Genomic DNA, 20,404 nt, shown 5'->3' with positions numbered 1-20,404 from the left:
ACGAATGAGGCAAGGTATGAGATGGCGTTGGGAGGAAAGTGATGGATCTGAGCACCGAAGAAATTCAAGAAACCTCAGAAGAATGGATGTGGGGGCAGTGAGAAACCTCTTTTGACATGCGTCGTGAGGAGGAATCGTTCGCCATCGTGTGGCGCAGGCTCGGACTCCCCCTCCGGTAGCCTCCAAGATCCGTCCGTGATCAGGCCGTCAGCAATGAGCCCCTCCAGATCCTCCACCGAGTCGGAGGAGGGGATCCATCCCTTTGGATCCAATCCCCTTGGATCCAACCTAGCGGCAGGGCAGACCGCGAGGTCGACCCCTTCGCCGTCTTCTTACCCTTGGCTGTCGACTTCTTCGCGCGCTGCAGGGCCCTGGTATTGTCCTTCGCCATTGCCGCAAAGCTCGAAAGGAGTGGGCAGAGAGGCGTTGTGCTGGAAGAGACAATGTGGAGAGGCATAGGAGAAGAGGGAGAATGGTAGGCACTGTACCACGCATCGGCAGCATCGCCTTATATGACCACACGTCCGAGTGGCTGACTCATGGGCCCGCGAAAGCTTAGCGCATCCTGCAACCGGCGCCAGCTTGATCCGTGGTGAAAAAGGTGGCGCGAGGATCGAGGAGTCCCTCTCCACCTGCCCCGCTTACTGCGCTACGTCCCGACCCGCGTGCTTCTCCAAATTTTGAATCCCGTGAAATCCGGGTCCAGCAAAATAGTCGATCGCATCGGAGATATCCAAATCCAATCTGCTCAGAACCATGTTACATATTTCTGACGGAAATATACCCTATAGGCAATAATAAAGTTGTTATTTATATTTCCTTATATCATGATAAATGTTTATTATTCATGCTAGAATTGTATTAACCGGAAACTTAGTACATGTGTGAATACATAGACAAAACAGAGTGTCCCTAGTATGCCTCTACTTGACTAGCTCATTAATCAAAGATGGTTATGTTTCCTGACCATAGCCATGTGTTGTCATTTGATGAACGGGATCACATCATTAGAGAATGATGTGATGGACAAGACCCATTCGTTAGCTTAGCATAATGATCATTTAGTTTTATTGCTATTGCTTTCATCATGACTTATGCATGTTCCTCTGACTATGAGATTATGCAACTCCCGAATACCGCAGGAACACCTTGTGTGCTATCAAATGTCACAACGTAACTAGGTGATTATAAAGATGCTCTACAGATGTCTCCGAAGGTGTTTGCTGGGTTGGCATAGATCAAGATTAGGATTTGTCACTCCGTGTATCGGAGAGGTATCTCTGGGCCCTCTCGGTAATGCACATCACTATAAGCCTTGCAAGCAATGTGACTAATGAGTTAGTCACGGGATGATGCATTACGGAACGAGTAAAGAGACTTGCTAGTAACGAGATTGAACTAGGTATGAGGATACCAACGATCGAATCTCGGGCAAGTAACATACTGATGACAAAGGGAACAACGTATGTTGTTATGCGGTTTGACCGATAAAGTTCTTCGTAGAATATGTAGGAGCCAATATGAGCATCTAGGTTATGCTATTGGTTATTGACCGTAGATGTGTCTCGGTCATGTCTACATAGTTCTCGAACCCGTAGGGTCCGCACGCTTAACGTTCGATGACGATTTGTATTATGAGTTATGTGATTTGATGTACCGAAGTTTGTTCGGAGTCCCGGATGAGATCACGGACATGACGAGGAGTCTCGAAATGTTTGAGAGGTAAAGATTCATATATTGGAAGGTTGCAGTTGGACATCGGAATGGTTCCAAGTGATTCGGACATTTTTCCGGAGTACCGGGAGGTTACCGGAACCCCCCGGGAGAAGTTATGGGCCTTATGGGCCATAAGAGGGAAGCACACCATCCCACAAGGGGCTGGTGGGCCCCTCCTTGGGCAGGAGACCGATTAAGACTAGGAGAAGGGGCTGCCCCCCCCCCCTTTCCTTCTCCTTCTCCCTCCTCCCTTTCCTACTCCGTGTGGGAGGTGGAATCCTACTAGGACTAGGGAGTCCTAGTAGGACTCCACACCTTGGCGCGCCCCCCTAGGGCCGGCTGCCTCTCTCTCTCCCTCCTTTATATACGGGGGCAGGGGGACACCCTAGAACACACACAAGTTGATCTTTAGCCGTGTGAGGTGCCCCCTCCACAGTTTTACACCTCGGTCATATCGTCGTAGTGCTTAGGCGAAGCCCTGCGCCAGTAAATTCATCATCACCGTCACCACGCCGTCGTGCTGACGGAACTCTCCCTCGGCCTCACCTGGATCTAGAGTTCGAGGGACGTCACCGAGCTGAACGTGTGCAGATCGCGGAGGTGCCGTACGTTCGGTACTTGGATCGGTTGAATCGCGAAGGCGTTCGACTACATCAACCGCGTTGCTAAACGCTTCCGCTTTCGGTCTATGAGGGTACGTGGACACACTCTCCCCGCTCATTGCTATTCTTCTCCTAGATAGATTTTGCGTGATCGTAGGAATTTTTTTGAAATACTACGTTCTCCAACAATTTCACTTAGAAATTCCAGAACCCAGAATCGATCAAGGCGATTGACGAAGTGTTAAACTACTAACGTACTGTCGAACCTCTAAGAAGGTGTCTCAGAGACAGTGAGTCGGGTCGAAGTCAACTTCAATCCTTCTTCACTCGGTCCTCGATCCATTCGGGGGCTAATGATGATGACATGCACCTAGGGTAGGGTCGTAGGCCCGACCTACACGCCCTACCCAAGGACACTGCACAAGAGGACAAGGCCTACAAAGTTAAGCAGAGGATACGGACTGGATTCCTCATCAAGTGCGATCCACTTGACAAAGGATCCACTCGGATATCCCAATTCCACTCGACCGTCTCTATTCACTCGGGAGACAAGAATTCACTCGGAGGACAGAAGACTTAGAGCCACCTCTGGACAACAACGGTCGTACATTCACTCTGTCACCATAAAGGTCATTAAATACGGGCGTTACCAGTAACGTACGTGACTTTACTCTCTTATTGAACCCCTGTGTAACCGAGGACATCGAGGGGTCGGCGCACTCTGTATAAGTCACCCCTCCCCTCTGGCACAAGGGTTCGCACCCCCTGTAACTCACACTCCAATCAACAGAGCCTCCACGGCACCGAGACGTAGGGCTTTTACCTCCTCCAAGAGGGGCCTGAACTCGTAAATCCGAGTGTACAACCTCGCCGTAGCTAGGACTCTGCCCTCTCCTACGTACCCCCTATCTCTACTGTCAGATCTGTTCCCACAACAATGATGACTTGGTGAGACAAACTTTGTGGCCAATTGATGCTCAACGAGTCCTAGCCATTCCCCTATCCATCCATAATATGTTGGATTTTATTGCTTGGAGTTACACAAGAAATGGGTTGTTCACTGTACGATAAGCTTATTTGGCGAAATGGAATAAGCAACATGGGATGAAATTGCAACATACTGATGGTATGGGAAGAACTAATGTTAATCCTACCTGGTGTAAGGTTTGGAAGTTATCGCGTCTAGCCAAGGTAAAAATCTTTATTTGGCGTACGTTACATGAAACTCTGTTGTGTCGTGTTACACTTGCCAACAGACACATGAAAGTCTCCCCTATTTGCCCTTCCTGTTCTAGAGGGGCAGAAGACACAAAACACATGTTATTTCTTTGTCATAAGGCAAAGGAGGTTTGAAAAAAAAATAGGAATGTACCAGATGATTAACACGGCGTGTGCTATTGATCGTGCGGGGGAGGCGGTCCTTGAATTCTTACTCCTTATGCCAGACCAGGCTTTATCTATTTTGGGCCTCCAGAATTCACGTGAGCTATTACCGCTTGGTACTTATGGTGGGATAGACGTGTGCTGGTTCATGACGGAAAACTGCAAGATGCACAACGAACTTCCATGGGGGTCCGGCAATAACGGCGGACTATGTGAAAGCTCACTCCTCTAATGCAAGCAGGAAAAGAGGGGGTTGGAGTAGACTGCCTATGGGTTTGTTAAACTGAATGTGGATACATCTTTTGATCATGATCTGCTGAGGGGCACAGCTGGCGCAATACTCAGATATGACAAAGGAAAAATTATTGTTGGCGGAAGCTGGAAGATTGAATGGTGTGCTGATGCTCTGACAACAGAAGCTCTAGCTCTTAGATTCGGATTATCTCTTGCACAAAAGGCGGGATGCAATCGTCTTGTTATTAACTCTGATAATATGGAAGTGATCGAGAGAATGAAGAATGGAGGACGGTCTGCAGGAGCGGCGACGGCAGTGTTTGACGATTGCTATTTTTTGGCTTGTGACTTTCCTATCACTAGTTAACATTGTAATAGGGAAGCGAACATGTTTGCTCATGAAATTGCTAGGCTAGCAAAATTTGCTGCAACAAATTCTTGGTTTGAGGAGCTGATGGATGATATTGTAACACCTTTAATAGACGATGTAACTGTTATTACCAATTAATAAAGTTGTTTCTTTCAAAAAATAGCAACAAGTTAATTTCTCTCCATAAGACATCTCCAATGGTTGTAAGATAGTTGTTGGTAGACTTTGCCACATAAGATTTTTGATGATGTGTCGTACAATAAATGAAGAAAGAAAGTGAGGTTGTATGTACGTGAACCAACACCCCTTGCACAAGCTCCAATGTAGAATGAGAGAGCACCTTATTTATTATCTCACATATTATTAGGCAAATACAATCTACTGGAGTAGTTGTATGCTAAGGTCACGGTTGATGACATGGCATATTTTACCAACAAGCTAACATACAAATTGTTGGAGATGCCCTAAAGGCAGGGACGGTGTGACTGAAGCTATCATCCTCTACAGCTACGTGGTGCGAAGGTTTCTGGACCATGTGTCATTTCTCCTTTTCGGCACGGAGTTGAAGTAATTATTGTGCGTGCATCATACGTAGTATAATTGATGAGAGTCTGAACACTGAACACTGATTGTAATCATTTCCAAATTTATACGTCAACTATTTGGTCCCTGGTAGTATTGATGCTTGGGAGGACACACTATTTGGTCCCTGGTCACTCATAGTACATCAGATTCTTTTCTTCTTTTTTGCGAAAATAGTCCATCAGATTCAAGATGCTTGCTTTCCTTTCCATGTAGTCTTAGAATCGGACCCTCCTTGCCAAAGGTGTTTGTTTTGAAGAGTGGTAATGTTAACATAAGGGGAATCAAGTTACAAGGTGTGATCGCTCTGTAGTGGGAAAATCAAATCTTGGTTCGGTTCTGTAATGGAAATCAAACCTTTTTGGCGGTAGCAAACGGGGTGGTAACCAGGGACGGCGGTGATGGCTACCAAGTGATGGGGTCGCGACCAAAGAGGAGAAGGAGAAGGCGCACGTCCGGAGCAGTTACCCGACGGCCATCGAAGACGGGCAGAGGTAGCTCGAGCGTGGGGGCACTGGCTTCTTTAGGGAATGACGGGAGAGCAGACAAGCCCTAGATGGGATGCAGGTCTTGCCTAGGCTAGCATGGCGCGGATGACACGGCATTGGATAAGGAAGAAAGGATCGAGAGGAGGTGTAGGGGTGCTCGATTGGGGAGACGCCGGTGTCGGACTGAAACGGGATCCTGGAGGCGGCGGCGCTTTGTTGAGGAGGAGGGGGTCGTGGGAAGAAAAGGTGCGGTAAGGGCTTGTGCAATGATGTACAGTCAACCTTCTGTAACATCAGCCACGTAAGAAAACAAATGACGTAGGGGAGAGAGAAAGATAAAAAAGGACATGGTTTGTCTGTAGATTTAACGAGGATTTATTTCCTTAAAAATCGCTGCCTACAGACGATTTGTTTCCTGTTGTACCGAGTCCGTCGGTTATCGTGGGCCGAATAGATCTCGTCTTCCAGAAAAAAAAATGGATTTCCCCTTTCCCGCGAACCTGAATTCCCTTGTACCATGAACCTTTTGTCTTTGCGCATTAACAAAATCACACTGAGTCACGATTTATTCTCCACAATTTGCTCGTTCTCCACTTGCGATTGGGGACTTACAGTCGGCCAAGTAGTCACACGGTTGTAGCAGTTATCTACGGAGTAGTCTAGAGGTGACATGGACGCGTGCTACAGAAGACAACCAGCTAAACCAATGTACATGCCCTAAGGCAACGCTTTACCGAGGGGCGTGGGTGCTATCGATCAATAGTTAGGCTGGAACCGTTTACGGAGGCAGCCGATAACAACCGACTCGTACCAAATGCGTGTAGCGTTTTTGGGGTATTCTTCCCTAAATAAACACCTCCATGAGATGTTGCATTGGCTGGTTATTAGGGCATGTACATTGGTTTAGCCCGCTGCCATATGTAGCACTCGTCCATGTCACCTCTAGACTGCTCTGTAGACAACTCGTACAACCGTATGACTACTTGGCCGGCTGTAAATCCCCAACCGCATGTGGAGAACGAGCAAATTGTGGAGAATAAATCGTGACTCAGTGTGATTTTGTTAATGCACAAAGACAAAAGGTTCACGGGACAAGGGAATTCAGGTTCGCGGGAAAAGGGGAAATCCTTTTTTTCTGGAAGACGAGATCTATTCGGCCCACGATAACCGACGGACTCGGTACAACAGGAAACATATCGTCTGTAGGCAGCGATTTTTAAGGAAATAGATCGTCGTTATATCTACAGACAGACCGGGTCCTTTTTATCTTTCTCTCTACCCCACATCATTTGTTTTCTTACGTGGCTGATGTTACAGACGGCTGACTGTACATCATTGTACATGCCCTTAGCTCCTCAATCTATTCCTCACATCGTGGGATCAGTTTACCTGGACTTGTTTGCATTTTGTTTCAGGCTTGCTAAGTTGCTATGCATCAGGATCACACCAAATGAGATGCCGCACTTGTCTGCCACGATACATGCAATTGTAGCAGAGATAGCACAACAAGATAAACACCTTATTTATTTGTAGAGAGCTCTCATCTGAGGTTTTTTCTTCCTAATGTCCATTCTAATATACATTGAAAGTTCTTTTGATTTTATTGGATGCATTCTGGTCCCTAAGAGTTGAACGAGGTTGTTGATTTCGTAGATGACTGTCACATGGTCTTTTGTTTCACATGTTGTTCATGTTGATACATTGACACTCTTTTGATCACGCAATAGAATTAACAGGTGGAGACTGTTTAATACCGGTATTATGTTGTTTTAGTTTATGAGATCTCTTGTGTATGGTATTGTTGACTTGTATCTCTGTTCACGACCCTGTTTTGCATATGGGCTGTTTTGTTGTTTGTTCGATCGAAAGAAAGAAAAAAGAAGTTCCTCGATGCGTTCAAGACACCAGAATAGGATCCACCATATAGCAGACCTGACACCATCTTGCATTGGCTGGTGAACTCCTCGATCTGTTAGTCCTTATTGGCTTATCTGCGGTTTTACCTGATAGAATGATACTCCATGAGCCAAACGAATCAGTAGTACAGTAGGTACTCCGATTGCGGGGCTTGCAAGTTATGTAATGCTGATTGTCTTGGCAAACTTCAGCATTAGCTTTAGTCATAGCCTCATGCAGCTTCTGATTTTCACTAGTATCATGTACTCCCTCCGTTCCGATTTACTCTTCATGGTTTTAGTTCAAATTTGAACTAAAACCACAACGAGTAAATCAGAACGGAGGGAGTACCTTCCTTAGTTGATTATAGCTATATGACGAGCAGGTGGTGTTCCTTGATGTTCCTTTCTATGATTGTTATACGCATCTGATTAGCAACATGTCGAGTGGTATTTTATAATTGGCAATATGCGGGTTTTATATTCGACATATTAGTGCCATTCTCTTCTTTGACAATGCATGTCACTATATTTTTTGCAGGCTTAATCTCGTGCTAACTTAATATGTATAAAGCTACATCAGCGGAGTCCAAGGAAACGATATACGAAGAGTGTTCCAGTGTTGCAGACTGGAAATTCTCTTGAAGTTATTCTCAATTTTGTTTTCTAAGTGTATGTTCATGTGAAGTGAAGTTATGTATTTGAAGTGGGAAGAAATAACTTGTAGCCTTCTTTGAAGTGGGATGCGAAAACCTGTAGCCATTTGTGTTGTACGTATTCTTTTCTCTGATGGGTTCCCACTTATACCTACTTAATCCATCAAATCCTAGTGGGTTTGTCCCCTAATGCCCATCAAGCAGCGGTGGGGCTGGGAGGGGTTGTGGTGGGACGCCCACCTACAGAGCCACCTGCAGCCTGAGTGCGGCATATCTGTTTCAAGGTTGTTGGGCAAACTGCAACAATATTAATTACAAAATGTTACCGAAATCATTTCATTATATCCTATTTATAAAACAAAGATATCAGTATATCACAGCACACAGCACAGAAACGATTCAATCGAGAAATCACATAATGATATAACAAAGGGGAGGGACTACAATAGAATCTGAGCCTAGGATGAAAGAATATAAAAATAAATCAGAGCCATCAGATGGAACATGGTTGGTCCAGATTGAGGTGGGGGTTCTAGACGTACATTTTCTGAAAACCCCCTACTAGTAGTAGCTACATATACAACATGTCTTTTGCAGTAACCACCTCATGTCTCTCAGATATCAATCATTCTGTCCTTCAGCTGATATTTTGTAGTAACTCGCTGGGGATTATATCATTCAGCCGTCAAGCTTCCAAAACAGCGCCAAAAGGCAAAATCAAGATATAGTCAACAACAATATGATCCTTCAGGAAATATGACAGGATGATGATTAGCAAGATTGAATTAACCGTATTTTCGTACAATTTTTTATACCTAAGATACATCAAATGTGCCTAATACATTGGCGGGTATTAAATAGAGTTGTAAGCCACAAGCTTTGTTTACAACAAATTCTGTCCACTCAGCAATATATCATGAGACGTAAGAATGGAGTGTTGCTAAGCTTATGCAGAGCAGCAACTGCTGTTGTCCTGCTGTATCGGCTGCCCCTTTCATGTGAACATGGACGATTGATTTCCACACCATGGCAGGTTGGCTCGTCATCCTGCACGCATGTAAAAATTTCAGTAGCAGGTAGACCCTTCACTCGAACAGAAGGGGAGACTACCAGTCTGTAACACGGGAAGCACACACATCAGAATTTTTTTTAAGGTAACGGAAGTATTATTCATAAGAGGAGAGGAGATAACTGTATGATCTGCATTTAGCCCTCAGAAAAACTATCGTGAATACCTAAATAAGCGGTTTGTAACTATTATGAATGTTTGTAGGATCAAGAAAGGCTCCATGTGAAGTATTTGAGAAATTGTTCATCATTGCGCTTGCTTGCAGTTTTTCTTCCAAAAATCAAGAAATGATTGCTCTCCTGAACTCTCTTGAAGATGCACACAGCCCAATAAAAACATTAGAATTGGATTATCATATTGTAAAAAACCAGTAGCGAAAATGTATTAAAGGAATTGCCTTTGCTTTTCTTTTCACAAGCATACAACTCATTTGATGATCTAACATTTTAAGGAAACTGGGAAGAGAAAGGGCCTCTAACACTGAATTTCCTGGTTACCTTTTCTTGATTTCTGATGACATGGTTAAGAAAGCCATCACCACATTGATGGATTCCTTTGCACTTGTCTCGAGAAAATTCATTCCTAATGATTCTGCAAATGCTTGAAATTAATCATAGATATTTTAGTCACCTGATTGCATATTTGCAGTAATTTTCCTGAATAGCAAATGTCGGAATCAGATTTAGGAACTGAAGTATCAAGAACAAAGAAGCATGCCGATCTATCGAGAATGAAGGAGGTTCAGAGTAGTTTTTTTTGTGGCAATTAGACACAAAATGTTTTATCCGTTAAAATATACCGTGTGAGCTCAAACTAAAATGACAGTTAGATGTTAGTCAATACAATATAAATCAGTTACTATCTTCTAAATGTTGATAACGACAAGCCGTGAAGATGATAAGTTCAGTGAAATTGTGAAACAATTCAACCGATTCTAGAGTGCTATATTACTACATGTGAGTACAACAGATCCAAAATTAATGGCGTCTAGTGTCACAAGAATATGGTAAACAGTAATCAAGTGTCACAAGAATAAAACTATTTTAAAAATTCAAATTTTGTGGACATTTTTCAAAAAAATAAAAATCCTGTTTTTTAAAAATGTGTTCAAAACAATTGAATAATCTGTACGCCACAGTAAATAGGATGCTAGAGTAAATATCGCGTTATAGTTAAAGATGACACACGCTATAATGTGCCACCATCGGCCATAAGGTGTACTGGCTAGCAGCTTGAGTTAGTTATTGTGACGTCCTGAGTTCTGTCGTTCCTAAAAAAAATGTTTCTATGCCGCTGCTAGAGAAAGAAAAATTGTTTCTGACACAAGTTCGTACAGTTCTAGATTGATGCTAAGAATTATACAAGTAGTACTAATAAAGACTGATTCTTTTTTGTGTAAACTCTGTTAATTGATGCTAAGAATTACTCCCTCCGTCCGGTGAAAAGTGTACATCTAGAAATTTTAGGACAAATTATGGAGTTAAGCAAAAAATGCATTGGAAAGGTGCAAGCCACCATCTCTCTTCTTTAATTACATAACCCCCAATGAGCTAAGTGCGTGTAGAAATTAAGAAGACCATGTGTACATTGCTATTGGTCTTGATTACTGTGTGATGAGAAAGAAGTATTTTTTTTTTACTTTAAAGTGCATTGGGGAAGATAGAAGTACACTCCTTCGTGGACAAATGTTGAAGCTAGATGTACACTTTTCACCGAACGTAGGGAGTATACAAGTAACTGGTCCTCGAGAAACACGCAATTGAAAAAAAAAGGCATTATAGGGAACCAAATACGAAATACGAATTAGGTGATCCAAATTTCGAGTTGTGTGAATTCGAAATGAATCTGGTGAACTAAAATGAAATTAGATGAACAAAAATTTAATTAGGTGATCAAATTTTGAATTGGGTAACTAGAATTGAATTAGGTGAAGTAATTTGGATTAGGTGAGAAAATATGGTATGGACTAAATTTGAATTGGGTGAACAAATTTTGAATTGTGAGGTCTAGAATCGAATTAGCTGAACAAACTTTAAACTTTGTGAACTAAAATAGAATTAGGTGAACAAATTTTGAAATGCGTGAACTAGAATTACATTAGGTGAACTAGTATTTGTTTTGTGAACTAAAATAGAATTAGATGAATAAACTTTGAATTGGGTGAACAAATTTTGAAATGCGTGAACTAGAATTAAATTAGGTGAACAAATATATTTTTTGTGAACTAAATTTGATATATGTGAATTAATTTTGGATTGGGTGAACAAATCTTGAACTTTGTTAACTAAATTTGAATTAGGTAAACTAAAATATGAATTAGGTGATCAAATTTTGAATTGAGTGAACTAAATCTGAATTGGACGAAAAATATAGTTCATCAATTTTGAAAAAATCATCGATTTTCAAAAAAGTTCATTGATTTTCAAAAAAGTTCACAAAACCTGAAAAAAAGTTCATCAATTTCCGAAAAAATTCCATCAATTTTCAGAAAACTTCACAAAATCTGAAAATTTCATCGGTTTTGAAAAGAGTTCGTCGAATGGAAAAACAATCATTGTTTTTTAAAAAGAGTTCATCTGTTTTGAAAAGAGTTCATCAATTTTGAAAAAAAAATTAATCAATTTTGAAAAAAGTTCATCGTTTTTAAAAAGAGTTCATTAATTTTGAAAATAGTTCATCTTTTTTAAAAAGAGTTCATCAATTTTGAAAATAGTTCATCGATTTTGAAAAGGGTTCGTTGATTTTGAAAAAAAAGTTCGTCGATTTTGAAAAAAGTTCATTTGTTTTGAAAAGGAGCTCATCGATTTTAAAAACAGTTCAGGAATTTGAAAGGTTCATTGGATTTTGATTAAAAAATCAGCGAATTGAAAAAGTTCATGTATTTAACAAAGAAAAAGGGAAAAAATAAAACAAAACTGTTCCAACAAAGGAGGGAAAGGAACGGAAAAGAGGAAAAGGAAAAAAACTAGAAAGAAGAAAAGGAGGAAGAAGGTGGAAATGATCACATCTGATGTGGTTGGCCGGTTGGTTACTGCAGCTTACCAATGAAGAATTTGTGGGTTCGAGTCTCACCTGTGCGCTTCCTTTTCCTGCGGGATAAGAGCAGGAAAAAAAACATAGATGGCCCGAGCCCAAGTCACTGCGGGGTTATGCGCCCGTTAGGGAAAACAACTAAAGCGGGCACAGCAGGCGCCATTTAGGATTTGGCCCGTTGTTTCCTTGGGAGAAGAGGCAGTACACAAACCAGTTAGTAGTGGCGGAGCTTGAAGCCCAACATCGGGCGGGCCGAAATGAAAGAAATAGCCTATGAGTTGGTGTTCTAAGGCCCAACGGTAAAAAAGAAGTGTACAAATTCCAAATTTTGGGCGGGCCATGGCCCATCCGGCCTTGTTGTAGCTCCCGCCTTTGAAACCAGTACGAATAAGGAAAAACATGCTAATCTCACAACTACAAATCAAGCATTTTACCTAGGCTGTTATGCATATCCCCTTAGGATATCACGTATATCACTGTTCGAAACATCTCAGAGTTGTGCACGCAGAGATCCTCGCATTTAGTAGGCTTTATCTTGCCTAACAATCAACTGCCAAACAGTTGTTTTCATGACAAATGGAACATTATCGTGGCAAAGTAATGTGAATTTAGAATAACCATCGTCACATTAATTAGAATCTTTAAAGGCAAGCTCAGAGTGATGCTCTGGCACAACGAGTTGAACTTGGTCAAAAGGACTAGATCCATAACATAAAAAGGCATCGCTTATTTTCCTCCGTCGGGTCAAATATCACGAACATCACCTACAAACATCAATCAAGAATTCATCTACACTAATCAACAATCCATCTACATGTTGGGTAATACTCTAACAATATTGATACCATGAAGCTCACTGTTGAAACCAAGATCGAATGTTATTGCCTGACTAGCAAAGGTGCTATCCAACTTCACTGCCTCATCTATTCCTGCGTATGAAATGCATATTGCAGAAAATCAAATATCTGTTGCCACCGGTGATTAATAAAATAACAATAATAATGATCTTGGCCTGCAAATATCGAATCCAACTCATCTACAAAAATTTCTTTGATGGACCGAAAAGTCTCTATGTGCGTAGTTTAAACCTAATCATCAACCTTCTCAATCGCAGATCAATTAATGATGGCAACATACTCCTCACTCAGACTCTTCATGATACCTTGGTTCCATCGAGATCTGTAAAATCGACTCGAGTATCCTTACATAGACAATGGGGTGTCAACTAAAAAGCATATCCCATCAGAACTTCATCCTGAAAACCATAGCATATCTGCCAGATTTGGCAACGGTTTGGCAACAATAGTACCACCGCACATCCAACAAACGCACCATTTGAAATCCGATACATAGCTCTCTCCCGGGCACATAACCACAACTATGTGAAGAAACACCCAAATGTGGGTCAAGACGATAGGGAGAACTATTGCGTGAAGCCTTCGGAACCGCAGGGGATTTATTAAAACAACTCGAGTCTTTAAGTGCTAACCAATTGGATCCGGTAACACTGGAACCACTTCACTAGTCTGGGTAGGTTTGTTCTTCCTCTAGGTCTCTCCATTCCCAAGAAATATATCTTCATGGGCTATAAGACATTAACAACCGGCTCTCGAGTATTCCTATCAAGTTTTTCTATTCCCATCATACCGCGGGCATAGGTCAAAGGATTAGCTCGCTTATTCGGATTTGCTCTTTTATTATTACTGTAACTTTTTTTGTATCTGATACAAAGTTTTTATCACGAAACTTTCCTTGTGACCGGATCTTTTGGTGCTCTCTTGGAACCAACAAATTACTTCATGCTATTACTAACACTTACGACTGAGCCGCACTTGCTTTTCAAAAGAAATTGAAATCATCATGCCTCAGAATTCATATTAAACCAAAGAAAACCAAGATTTTGTTTTTGCTGATGCAATGCAACAATATGTCACCCGAATGGCGACCTAATTTCAGCAGCCACTAGCAAACGGGAACAAGGCAACAAGCACATGTTGAAGACGAAATTTCCTGGCCCTCGGAGCTGTTTCTCACGCACCGCGGCTGGCTGGCTGCATCTCTTTCGCTAGGAATTGACAACGCAACCACCGATTCGGGTCGCGGAGACGCGCCAGCACGTCGTGTTCATCCATGTCCTCCAACTCTGACTCCCCAGACGCTCAATGGCGTGATGTTCCTATCGGTTGGACTTTAAAATTCAGTCCAGTACAAACGGTAGCTTTCCTATCAACAGAACTCTACGGCATACCCGGCTGCTGCTGTGCATGCAGGAAGCTTGGAACCAGCAGTTCCATCCTCTGATCGGGCGAGTCCAAAATGGCATGCTGCCGACTCGTCGCTGTTGGGAGATTTGGGTGTCTGCAGAAGAGATTGCCCGGTATCGACCGCGAATCGCCTCGCATCCACATGTAAGCACGACGATCTCGATCTCAGCATAGGAAAAACAGATATAATTCCATGGTTGAGCGGAGAGAAGCAACAGCCCTCCCTGAAAGATTATCCATCCCATGGTGAGCTTGAACAGGCAATAAGATTGTCAGCCAGTCCCTCTTAAAAGTCCAGGAGTTTCACCAAAATTACATAGGAAAACCATCCGATTTAAGCTGGCAGTTCATGCGTCCCTGACAGCCAATGCGGAACTGGAAAATTCACCTGTTTAAACAAACAGAGAATTTGGAACCATGGGAAGTCCAGAAACATTCATTGGTTTCCTCCGGCATGCATAACACAGCCAGGAGTTCGAGTTTTCGATACATTGGCAGCCAGGCACCGCAGACCCTCATGACAACAGATTATTGTCATGATATCCTCTCAGGGACCTCCATGACATTCGACGATCGCTACACTTCCTGTTCGCCATTGCCGCTACATAACACGCTACACGCGTACAGTACAGACTACCAAACCCTGTTGCTACACAGCGTAGACTACACCTACCACAGTATGATACAGTTGAGGGTAACAAAAGATCCTTTTTTAGACTTCCTCACCGTGTCATGAATTGTGTCCTTCCAGCTGCAAGCAGCAGCTGCTGCCCGAGCTGCTGATGAGGCACGGGAGATCCCGGACCTGGAGCTTCACGTTTCGCGTGCCCATCGAGTCCATGACGTCGACACACTCCTGGAGATCGGAGTCGTTCGCCATGATGACCCACTCGTCCTCGTCATCCTTGTACTTGAGCTGGAACACCCCGGTCGACAGCTTGAACCTCTTGGCTATTTCTTCCAGCAGGTGGTACCAGCCCATCGATGGCAAGAACTTGAACCGCACGGTGTCTCCATTGTACGTCGCCTTGACCGTAAGTGCAGGGCTGCTCTTGTCCTTAAGTGGGCGTGCTGGGTTCTTCTTGAATGTAGGGTGGCTTGATGCACTGCCGCTAGAAGAGTCTGTCATACCAGAGGTAGAAGGATGAGTATGCTCCCTGCCTTCGCGATCATCAAACATATCAATATCTGCTTGTTGCATGGGTGGTGAGTTCCTTCCCACTATTTGGTCCCTGGTAGTCTTGATGCTTGGGAGGACACAGGGCAAAGGTTCGATGCAACCTGTTTCTTTGTCATGTAAAGCACTAACAGCACCAGTGGGATATAATGGTCCTTGTGTTCCTTCAGAAATAATATGATGTGTGACATTCGGACCATAAGAGCCGTGATCACCACTGCCACTATAGTTAGTTGTCTGCATGTGAAATTCATCGCCTTCCCCTTTCTGCGCATCAGGGCGCTGCAACTGACAGCTATCTCTTTCCCATCCTTCAGGTGACGAATACCCTTGCTCAGATTTTGGGCCAGATTTTTCATCCACAGTTTTCCCAACAGATGGACTAGACACAGCATCACATGAAGGGAATGACGTCTTCTCTGGCAGAGAAACTGCTGGAACAAGAGATCCAGTAGCTGGATCATACTGCAAAGAGCTGTCCACTCCATGGACCGAGTTAATGACAGTTTGGATCTTCTTTAACGAACGGTTGACCTTGTTTATCTTGCGAGATGGCCATCGCGAAATTCCATGTGTGCGGCATATCCGTTTCAAGGTTGTTGGACAAACTGCAACAGTATTAATAACAAAATGTTATAGAAATCATTTATTATATCCTATTTACAAAACCTAGATATCACAACACAGAAACGATTCAATCGAAAAGTAACATGACAAAGTGACACACTAGGGTGCAGGGGCTCACCACCGAGGCTCTTTGCAGCATCCTTTAGGCTCCCAGAAAAGTACTTACGGAGAACATCCATGCCAATATTCTTCTCCGCTGTACTGCGCTTTTTCTCCGCAAGTCGCATTGAACTAGACTGTGCCTGCAATGCAGAAGAAGCTTCTAGTCAAGAGGATATCAAGAATCCAGTTAACACACCGATTCAAAGTTAAATGCATTCATCAATGTTGATGATCTAGGTTCTGCAGATTTAACCATGTATGACTAGCCAACCATGAGAATGCCCCTTTAAGAAAGATGATCGATTGTGCTAATGGCATGCCAAATCTGGAAGTTTCTACCAGCCTAAACTGTTGGAATCCTTCTCCTCTGATCAAACTTGGCACTAGAACTATGCCATTATTCAATAGATAAAATTACAAATGTGTGTGCCCATTACTGTTAAGTCATAACACACAACTAATCAAATTTCTCAAGTGCCAACAAATTAGGCGTTTCAGCAAAAAAAACTGTAGGAAAAGATTCAGTTCGATTCAAGGAAATACGCATGTTCAACAAATGAGAACCAAGATGGATGAGCACAAGTCTCAGAAAAAGATTTCAGCTCAAATCATGCTAATCAAGATTATTCATGAATCAGGACCAATATGATTGCATAGAATGCCATATATTTAAGTAAAACATATAGTATGAGAGCACCTGCTCGGACATGTCCCCTTGCTTATCAATTAAAGATAGATCCTGGAATGCCTCTTCTGTGGCAGGTTGATCACCATGTGAAGAACTCCCAGACTGACCAGTAGGCAAGCAACTTCCACTGGTTGCCTTATACATTACTGCAGTACAAGCGTCAACTTTATCAACCTCTGCTTCAGAAACTGTTCGCAAACTTTTGCATATTCTTTGCATAGTACTGGACAGGTTATTCAATAACATCTGTTGTTCTTCACTGCCTGTGCAGTTGATTGGTAGAAAGAATTCTAGTATGTAGTCATCATCACCAGTGTATGTGCTCCTTAGCCGGATTGCTACAGCAGCATGCAGACCAAACTTACGAGCATGGTGTGCGAGTGGGTAATCCTTAATTCCGTATTCTCTTATATTAGGAGAGAAGAACGGCAGATTGGACTTGAGTGCTCGGCCTGCAATACCTTGCCCTTTCTCAAGGTGAGTTTCAGTGCATGCATGAAAAAAACCTTGCATCTTTGCATCATTAACATAACACGCTGATTCATGGATGCGGAGTATCGCTTTTCCTGACTGAGAATCAAGGACATTATCATGTCCAACATAACCACCATCACTGCCATTTGATGAAGGGACCCATGTAAGGGCCAAAGGAAGCATGTGTGCATGGCAAATAGCTCTTAGAACATCCAAAATCTCAGTGAAGGTGGCTTTCTGATTTGCTGAATAAACCTGCAAATAGCATCACATACATCAAACATCAATAGATAAACAAACAAAAAACTGTGAAGAGAACTTGTATCCAGCATCCATGATGCACAGCAGAAATCTCAGAGAAGTGAAGAATGGCACCTTCTGATCGATACAATCTTTTGCTGTCTCCAAGTTCACAGCCTACAGAAGAGTAATACGGTAAGTATTAAACGTAAGTGCTAAGAGAAATTCCAGATTGTGCAAGAAAATAATACACCCATCATTGTCCATGGACAGTGCAATATGAAAACGAGTAGCCAGAATACAAGCATTTAAATTCAGTATATACTTTTATTCATGGCATCTAGAAATGGCACCAATAAAAGTGAGGACTTGCATCCACATGACAGTTCATGTTACTTGTCATGAAATTAGTAAAATACACTAACGAACAAGTCTATAAGATAATAGACATTGCAGTGGGAAGTAAAAATGCTCCTTCATGGGTAAATTCACTATTTTGCCCCAGCTAAACATAACTAAATAAAGGAGGGGGTGGGGAGCAAGTTAGAACTTGCCTGCAATGCATGGCGAAGGTTGTTCATTTCTGCATCGAAGTCAGGTTTCTCCTTCTTTGTGATAAGCTCAAGCACTGCACAGCAAGAGCCCTTGCTAGGGTCATATATCGGCATTGCAAGTGATCCTCGAACTTCATGGTGAAGAGCATACTCCATCCTCAAATACTCTGGCTTGCTGTAGTAGAGCACATTTGAGGTCCATTCTGGCACACCGGAGATGAAGACCCTCCCTGGAAGCCCTGGTTGAAGGCAGGTCTCCTCCTTAGCAGAGAACACAAAATGCCTGGATACTTCTCTGTACCCAGCAAGAGCTTGGTCAAGCAGAAACGGCTGTTCACATGTACTAAGCACGACATGCCCCTCCTGCTCAACAGGCATCCAAACCTGCGCAAGAACACCGCCGCCAAGTGACTTCCTGAACAAAGACAGAGCCATGAGCATCCTCTCAGCGAGTAAGTTGCCGGCAATAGGCCTCGGAACCACGCTAGTACTTCCTTGCTCGGGATCACCATCTGAGCCAAGGTCGCCTGAACTCTTGGCCATTCTCCCGGTCCCATTTTCAGCTGGATTCACCGAAGATACCAAATCAACCTTTTGATCCCCAGGTACACTGGAATAGGCATCGAGCTGCATATCTTCACTGACACCAGAAGCACGTGGCGAAGAGCCCAAGGATGACCACATAGCAAACATCTGGTGTGTTGACGAGTCGTTCAGCAACGAGAACAGCTGGTCAGCTAACGAAGGGCTGCCGCAGAGCTCTGAGTACCCATCAAAGTTCATCATGGCCGTAACGCCATATGGATCATCCGACGGGCTGCCGACGCTTCCATTGCATCCAGCACGGTTGGACTGTGAAGGCAGAGGCACATCCATGGCTTTGCTGCACTCGATTGGTTCCAGATACTTATCCACTCCTGTGGGACAATTAAGGTTTCAGTGCACTGTGTTGGGGACAGATAAAAAGGGTGGCAGCAGTGTGTGTCCTTTCAAAGCAGAATCTTGGTAGTGCAACACAAGGACTGATTTAATAGGCAGAATCTGAACAGGAGACTGCTTTTGATACAGTGACACAAGAATCCTAGATCAGCAGTTCATCATCGGCACAAGAACTCAACTCAAGAGGTCAAACCTTTGGAGGAAAAGGCAACCGAAGCTAACAGCCTCAAGCAGCTGCAGAAGTCCTGTTTTCTGGCGGAGAAGGGTGCTAGCACACAAGACAGAAGCTCGGTATCTGAACCCAGTAAAATCTATCCGTTTCATCCAGAAACGCTCTATAATCTGAACCTGAGCGCGGAGGAAATCAAAAGAAGCAAACTTGTGGTTCCCCCAAGAATCAGTCGCCGCCTGAAACAACTTCACCAAATCAGCTCCTCCGGCGAAACAAAATTCAGTGTAACTCAGAACCTCCAATTCGCGCCGGCAGAGCCAACCGTACCCCGGCTGGGCCCAATCAGCAGACCACACGGAACCGGAAGCCTCCAAGCCCCAGCTCCGGAACCATTTGCCGGTCCGGAAAAGGCCCGGCAGCCTCCGCCGCCGATAGCGCCGGCCCCGGACGGAAGCAACCAAGCGGCGGCCGCCACTCCTCGGCTGGCGGCGGGGATGAGGACGACGGATTGGCCGGGAGGCGGCGCGGCGGCGCAGATCTGAGGAGGCGGCGGGAGGAGGGAATCGGAGGCTGCTGCTACTTGCTGGGAGGGAGACGAGGCGAGAAGAGGAGAGGGCGAGGCTTGGATTGGAGGTTGGAAATTCTCTAGCCCGGCCGCTGGCTTTGAGCTAGTTGTTTTTCTACTCCCCCGCAGCGGATTCTTCCCGGCTCGCGGTCACGGCCGCCCTCTTTAAATGGTTAATTATTAACTGGGCTGATTTTTTCTGGCCTTGGGTTCTCTTCCTCTGTTTTGGCACAGGAAATGGTGCTAGTATGGCAAACTGATACGGAACGAATTCCCGAGCTGCAGCAAAACTTGACACGGCCAGGTCTGTCGCTTCTGCCAAACTGAGCAATGAGCATAGCTCAGATAATTAGCTTTATTGAGATGAAGTTAGGGCAACTCTAACCAATCCTATGTCCGGTGTGAGGATAAATTCGATTTTACTCCTCTATGCCACGTCTAGCCGATCCCCTAAACCGAATAGAGAAGGATAATTTATCCTCTAGCGCCTATCCAATCCTTAAATATACTCTGTCTGGAGGCGGCAGAGGATAAATTTTCTTCACGCAAAGGCCTCCTTATGGCCGGCCGATGA

The 20,404-nt window shown here is 43.7% G+C and overlaps 1 protein-coding gene across 2 annotated transcripts; it reads right to left on the bottom strand.

Moving 5' to 3' along the window:
- Positions 1 to 14,700: 14,700 nt before the first annotated feature.
- LOC109735738 (protein NLP2) lies at positions 14,701 to 20,060 on the bottom strand. 2 transcript variants are annotated; one of them, XM_073508786.1, is made up of 6 exons: positions 19,593 to 20,060; positions 18,155 to 19,501; positions 17,736 to 17,777; positions 16,896 to 17,615; positions 16,215 to 16,338; positions 14,701 to 16,077 (listed from the first exon to the last, which is right to left on the bottom strand). In XM_073508786.1, the coding sequence occupies exons 2-6, from the start codon at positions 19,028 to 19,030 to the stop codon at positions 15,023 to 15,025; spliced, it is 2,817 nt and encodes a 938-aa protein (XP_073364887.1). In that variant the 5' UTR covers positions 19,031 to 19,501; positions 19,593 to 20,060; the 3' UTR covers positions 14,701 to 15,022. The 2 variants fall into 2 exon arrangements, with proteins under 2 accessions (XP_073364887.1, XP_020150529.1); XM_020294940.4 differs by having other exon boundaries at positions 18,155 to 20,037.
- Positions 20,061 to 20,404: the final 344 nt, after the last annotated feature.

Source organism: Aegilops tauschii, chromosome 2 (genome assembly GCF_002575655.3).
Source record: "Aegilops tauschii subsp. strangulata cultivar AL8/78 chromosome 2, Aet v6.0, whole genome shotgun sequence".
Taxonomy (NCBI): Eukaryota; Viridiplantae; Streptophyta; class Magnoliopsida; order Poales; family Poaceae; genus Aegilops; species Aegilops tauschii.
This window is presented reverse-complemented; position numbering and strand designations above follow the sequence as displayed.